This window comes from Arachis ipaensis, chromosome B6 (assembly GCF_059453495.1).
Source record: "Arachis ipaensis isolate K30076 ecotype BB chromosome B6, ASM5945349v1, whole genome shotgun sequence".
Classification (NCBI taxonomy): Eukaryota; Viridiplantae; Streptophyta; class Magnoliopsida; order Fabales; family Fabaceae; genus Arachis; species Arachis ipaensis.
The window spans coordinates 42,194,680-42,201,758 of NC_142441.1; the positions used below are offsets into that span (position 1 = coordinate 42,194,680).

The window sequence follows — 7,079 nt, forward strand, 5'->3', positions numbered from 1 at the left end:
TCGTTACGAGAATGACTCTAATCTATATGTGTCTAAGGAATAGAATAGATTAAATATTATTTAAGTAATTTATTTCTAATATTGGTATTTGATTAAATTAGTTTTAGAGAAATTTAAATTGTTGACACAATTTATATATTACGACTATTCTTTTTGAATATATTATTTTTATATTTTTTAATATAATTTTTTTCTAATTTTTAAGTTTATTTTCTTTTTTGGATATATGTATCATCTTTTTTTTCTCATTTTATATTTTAGATTAGTAATGTAATTATTAAGAAAAATATATTTAAAAAAACAGAAATATTAAAACATCACTATTTAAAAAAAGAAAAGATACGTGAAAAAAAGAAAAACAAAAAATTAAAGCATCACTATTAGAAAAAACAATGGAGCCGAGATTGAGAAATATATATGAATATAAAAAATAAAAAATTATTGCACGATTGTTGAATAAAAAATAATCATATATATAAAACAAAATAATTATAATAAAAAAATAATTAATATATGTGATTTAAATATTTTTAATAACCGGTAACATGGAGTTTAATAAAATATAGTTTATATATTTTTTATTTATGTATATATATATAATTATTTATGTATATATTAAGAAAAACTTCCGTAATATATATATATATTTAACAAAATTAATATATACGTATACATAAATAAAAAAATTATTATAATTTTTAAAAATTATACATGAACTCTTTTTTTTTTCTTAAATAAATGTATTCTAATTATATTACAATTAGTTCATAAATAATGCATGATTATATTAATTTAAAAAAATATCTTCATTATAATTATATCAAATCAATATTTAATGCGTTATTAAACTACTTATCAATCATCGATATTTTTAATCATTTTAATTATATCAATCAGTATAGTTCTAATTCTCATTCAAGTGCAATAATTTTATTAGGAGATAATTAATGCACACATTAATAGTGACCCAATAAATTTGATAATAATAATAATAATAATAATAATAATAATAATAATAATAATAATAATAATAATAATAATAAAGGTCTACACGGTACATGCATTATATTTTAAAAAGGTAAAATATATTTAAAAAAAATTAGGGTATCAATAATCAATTGTGATTAATATCAATATCAATAATTAATTTTTATAATTATTTTTGTACTACTAAAAACTACATATAGTGTTTTTTATTGTAGAATAAAAAAGGTTGTGATTCATAACATTTTCGTAAATTTATCGTATAGATACAAAATTAATTAGATAACAAATTGAATTTTAATTAATATGTTTTATTTTCTGCTCATATTTTTTCATTAATTATTTTACTTTTTATATTTACAGTAAATATTGAATGTAAAAAAGAAAAAAATAATACTAAATGTTATCTATTTTATTTATTTAGAGTCATAATTAAATTTGATATAATTATAGCAAGTATCTAGAATTAATAATAACATAATACTATAATTTTAAGTTGTATAATATAATAAGAAAAATGTAGCAATTTATGTATGCTTCCTATATAGCAATAATATTATATATATTTATATATCTCCTCTTTTAGCTCTTTTCTAAAAATATTGGCATATAACTAATGTCGATAACATATATATTGAATAAGTATCTCTATTGAATTAATCATAAATTTTGTGTGTGTGTTACAATTATTTATCATCTAAAAATTCGTACTTCAGATACAGATCTAAGGGCTACTAACTACGATTCTATCAACAGTATTACTTATGGTAGATTATGTAATAAAAAAGTTTGAAAAATAAAGGAAAAAATTATAAGGTCATGGAAAGTCTCATCTAAATTCGACAAGAACAAGACGACTTACATAGAAATGATTCTCATAGATGATAAGGTAAGTTGATTATTTTCCATGATTCTTTCAAGTGATGCTAGGTCCATTTTATAAATATTTTTTGTTCATATTTTAAGTTTATTTGATAAGTAAATCCTTACACGAATCAAAGACAGTGTAATTTTATAAATTTATAAATACTAATAGCCTTTATATTTAATTTGTTTTATAGTGTGATAATAGCCAATATATTTATTGATGGATTTAACTATTATTATATTATTTATGATCACATTCAGTATATATATTTGATTTATTAAAAAAAATAAATTATTAAAATTAATTAATAACTATTTTAGAGTTAATCTAATTAACACTAGATTAAAAAAAAAAAATCAAACAATACATAATATATTATTTTTTTTATTAATCGAATTATTATAATTTAAATTTATTTAAAAAAAATAATTTAAAATTTTATCACGTGCAATTACAGTTGTTATTAACAAAAACCTAACCTGCCGAATGAATAAATCAGGGGCAAACCCTACCAGTATCCAGTTGGCCGGTTCTCTTAAAGTATTCACGCCTATGAATCAAATACCCACTGCTCCAAATCTCAAATCTTCTTCTACGGCAGCCACTTCATTCTCCACCATCCTTTGAGCTCGTCGCCGAACTGCTTTCCTCTGGTCTTGTGTCCGCCGCTTTTCTATCCACCAGCGCCACCGCGTGCAAAATCTGCTGCGGGCACCGCAACGAAAACCGCCTCCTTCAGAAACTTAGGTATGCGTTCTTGTTCTTCATCTTCTATTACTTATTCTTTCACTTTCTGGAATCTAAATGTGTCTCTTGTTTTATTTTATCCAAATACTAGTTATTTTTTTTCTCTTCCTCTGCAAATTGAATTTATTTATTTTAAACTACGGTATTTTGTATAGTGTTGAGTTCTTTTCTGGAATTTTAAAACTTTGGCAACAGAATTTCCCTAATGGAATGGACATTGATTTTGTGTTTCTTCCACTTTTCTCTGGCTTTTGATATATTGATTTCTGATTAATTGATTATTGAATATTGATGACTTGATCAGTTAAGTATATTGCTTAGTTCAATTTTAAAATTTCTTTGTTCGTCTATCTTTTTTATTAGATTAGTTCTGGTTATGCCTCTTTGTGAGATGAAAATACAGTGTGTGATTAAACTTTATTCAATGCAGTGGGAGTTTTTGTATAATTAACCCTTCTGCTTTATGAAAGCATGAAAATAAACATTCTGGAACCATATTTTGCTTATGATTTGCTTGTCAATTGAATTTAATTAAAGAAAAATGGAGCGATGAAGGCCTAAGTTTGCTTCACTAAACACAAGGTCGTAGTGTCTTGCATATGATTGTCTGGAGTTCTTGATTTATCTTTTGTTCATGTAAAGACTAAAGAGACTCCTTGCTATTGATGATTGCGTGTTAAACCATTACTAACCATATTCCTGTCTATGCTAATTTTGTTAAATACAGATCACACAGAATATTATTATTCATAATTGAAAAAGTTGAGAAGCAGATGAATTCACAATCTTTGGAATCACTTTGGAACCAGTTTGAATTACAAAATAATAACTTATAATCAAGTAACGTCGAGGAAGAAAATGAGTTTAACAAAATGAAAAAGGAAAAGAGAAAGGTTGAGATATATGATTACTAGATAAAGGTAGTCCAAAAATAAATTGTGATGACTAAAAGATAAATTTCATTATTTATATATGTATCATGTTGCTAAATGCTAAAAAGGGAATAGATAGTCATGATGGAGATATCTACTTGAGAGCATTAGATACTGAATAAAAGTCTAAGAAGCATGTTCCTTTCAAAAAGTCCCTTACCTTTTAACAGCGCAAAATCTAACAACAAAAGGAACTGTAGAAGCCAAATTTTAATGTTGTGAGTAGTACTCTGATTTTTCATTTGGTCATCTTGCAGTCTCTTGAATTTTTTCTCTCTCCCTTTCTAGGTTGCAGGTTCTTGAACATCCTCCAGGAGAATGGAGGGTTGTGTTGGGTAGTGAAGCGCCAAAATATCTCTCATTTTATAGTCAAATGCAATTCACTTACCACTACCTGTTTTTGCTTCAATGCATTAACTCTCAATTCTCAAAGGAGATGTAAAATGCTTTTAGGTAGAAATATTAAAGAAAAGTCTTTGTTCAAAGATAATTTGCAATGACTAACGGCACATACACACTTACTACTACTATAAATTCAAACCAACAAATGAATTAGAATAATTACAGGCACATGACCACATGGATTAGGCACATCATTGGCTAAAAGGTAGCATAAAAAGACGGCATGTAAATGGAGGGAAAATGATAGGGTGCGAATAATGTTTTGGTTAAAGGTTTTAATTCCCTAAATTGGGTTAGGGTGAAGTTTAAACGTACCTTATTCTACTTATTGCTAGCCCTATTTGAGGTTGTGTTTTTCATCGAAACTTAATAGATTTGTTTATGCCATATTCAGTTTTCTATGTTCTATTGTTCAATTCTTGTGCTAGATTCGATTGGGGTTTAGAACCAGTGGGCAATTACAACTTTTAACTTATTTTTAATTTTTCAACATTTTTTATTGTTTTTATAGCCTGGTGTAAATCCGGTTTTAATTTGACATGGCTTGATCAGGTCTATTGAATTAGAGTCTTGAAAATAAACCCGGTCAATATTTTGGTTCGGTCGTTTAGATCAAAGCAAACCCAGCTTCACTTTGGCGCATATAGGCCCTTGTTTTTACTTTTTATTCAACGCAAAGATGATGGTAACTTGGTTTGTGTGGTTGTGTGGGCAGCTTGGTTACACAGTAGGACAGCCACCGGGGTTGGGCATCTGGCGATTTAGACATACCTCTCACAGTCCAAAACCTCAGAATTCATCAAGTAGATCGATTTGCATTGTTGCCCTCCAAATCATGGCTTTAGGTTTTGCCATCGGAGTCTTTGGTGTTCTCATTCTTTTTCACGCCGCTTATTCAACCATCCAATGTATATATCCCTTCAAACACATCATTTCCTTTCTCTATTTTAACCTTCTTCAATGGAATCTAATTCTGGTTCTGATTTTGTTGTAGATAGGGGTTTGCTCAAGATCACCGAAGAAGAGTTTTCAGGGCCTCCCTTCAATGTAATAATTACTCTTTCATGTTTGAATCTTCTTGCAATGATGCATTTTTTATTATCCAATTTATGGTTTTTGGGATCGCAGGTGGTGACTGAGCTATCTCTGGGGCTAGTTCTTTGTATGTGGGCTGCGTTAACTGTGCCGGGGAAGTTTCTGTCCATACACCCAGATTCTGAGGAGAATAGGTAATTTAATTCATTCTTTTTAGTTTCATGTGAGTGCTAGATTCTAGTGAGTTTTAAGTAGTTTGTGCTTGATTTCATTTTGCTGTCATGATGATTTGCTAATTAATTATTATAAGATGGGCTGTTGAAGTGGTTCATATAGGTTTAATTTGTTTCCAACACAAAAGCTATGATATAATTAAAGTTCTGTCGGTTGCTGGCTATTTTCTGAGTTGAGGCTTTAGTTGGCAGAGAGCACCATGATAGTCAAGGAATGGAAATATAGAGAATAATATGGGGGATGTAAATAGAATAGGTCTAGTTGACGCCAGGGTTTAAAAGAGAGGTGAATATACCGGGGAAAATAAATCTGACTTTGGAGCAGCATTGCTGTGAGAATTTGGGTTGTTATAGTTGCAATTCAGCTAAGCTTGGTCTAACTTGATCAATTGATCTTATTCAGCTGCTTCATTTGTAGGTTATCTTTTTCTTCCACTGTACTTAATAGAGGGACAAAAGTATATTGTCATACATGAAATAATCATAGTAGGTTCTTTTGTTAAGGTGAATTGAGAAACATATAATTCCACCTTATGCATTTTCTGTGAGGAGTGAAATGCCAAACAGAAAGGGAAAAAAAATCAGATTCAACTTTTCCTGTTTTTTTACACAAATCAAATCCATAGTGTCCTACCATGCCGTGTGTAGCTGGTGGTCTAGAATGGAGGTTCTTGTTGTTTTATGTGTTCATTGCATTGCAATTTGCAAGGATCCATTAATTTGCAATGATCAGCAATGTGTTCATTCAGAATCTCTCAGTAGATGAAAGATGGTAGGCAGCTGGCTTTGATAAATATGCTCACTATCAACATTTCATCAAGAAGAGAAGAGACAAGGAAGATATCTCACTGTTTCTGCAAAGGAATTTTACATTTTCAAAAGTTTATTATTTCTTCCTTTGTTTATGTTGTGCTGCCCTCGTAGTTGAGGCACATGACTATAATATACAATTCTACATACTAGCTGCTGATCAATCTCACATGTTATGAATCATTTGAATCTCAATCAGAATTTGTCTCCTTTGGTGCAGGATTGTTTCTTTGCCTGCTAACCTTGACTTCATGATCTTCAACCACCGAGGCAAGGTCTTCCCCGTGGAAATGGATTTGAAGCTGAAACAATGATGACTTTAGGATATCCCTCTTTTGAGGATTAAAGATATTTTCCCTGGAACATGGATTTGAATTTGATAATATCATTGGTTTATCTATGTTTCTTTGCACCTTCTTTTTGTAGCTTATATATACTTCAGATTCCTGTACTGGCCGCGTAGCACTTACTGGTAATGTTGACATCATATTATCACTTAAATCATTATGAAGAAATAGCTTGCACTTTAACCTTCTTAGTTGTTGTGCACAAGTTTTCTAACCGGAGGAATATTTTTGAAAACGTAGCTCTTCAAGCACCATGTTATTCTTAGAATTTGGCACCATGTTATTTTGGTAGTTGGGAGAGTGGTTGACGTGGAAGCTAATGTTGATAAATGCCAAAATTTAGTGTCGTCTTTGCAAGTGGTTTCCGAAACACAAGACCTTACAGTTGCAATGACATGCTTGACATATATTTATTAACGAATAATAATTGCATAAGACATGTAAGATCAAGTCATAACTCATATACAGCAACATGCAATGGGCAAATTTCATAATGTGATTTAGTAGGTAACTTGTTGAAAGATCTTTATACCTACATTTAAAGCAACAATTTGATTTTTGAGATTGGTAGATGAATCAACTGGGAGCGGGAAACAGTTGGAATGTGGTGTAGTACGGCTCGGGTGGATCTTTTTATCAGAGATGTAATAAACATTAGGTCAAGTGGTCAGTGTGTTTCACATGGGGCCACTTATTATGTCTAACCGGGTCTCAACTTGTA

The 7,079-nt window shown here is 29.6% G+C and overlaps 1 protein-coding gene across 3 annotated transcripts; it reads left to right on the plus strand.

Annotated features, from left to right (window-relative positions):
* Nucleotides 1-2,337: 2,337 nt before the first annotated feature.
* Nucleotides 2,338-6,512, plus strand: LOC107648609 (membrane magnesium transporter). 3 transcript variants are annotated; one of them, XM_088491666.1, is made up of 6 exons: nucleotides 2,350-2,599; nucleotides 3,820-3,984; nucleotides 4,649-4,841; nucleotides 4,928-4,980; nucleotides 5,062-5,162; nucleotides 6,232-6,512. In XM_088491666.1, the coding sequence occupies exons 3-6, from the start codon at nucleotides 4,769-4,771 to the stop codon at nucleotides 6,323-6,325; spliced, it is 321 nt and encodes a 106-aa protein (XP_088347792.1). In that variant the 5' UTR covers nucleotides 2,350-2,599; nucleotides 3,820-3,984; nucleotides 4,649-4,768; the 3' UTR covers nucleotides 6,326-6,512. The 3 variants fall into 3 exon arrangements, with proteins under 3 accessions (XP_016207899.1, XP_088347792.1, XP_088347793.1); XM_088491667.1 differs by having other exon boundaries at nucleotides 2,377-2,599; nucleotides 3,820-3,866; XM_016352413.3 differs by lacking the exon at nucleotides 3,820-3,984 and having other exon boundaries at nucleotides 2,338-2,599.
* The last annotated feature ends 567 nt before the right edge of the window (nucleotides 6,513-7,079 follow it).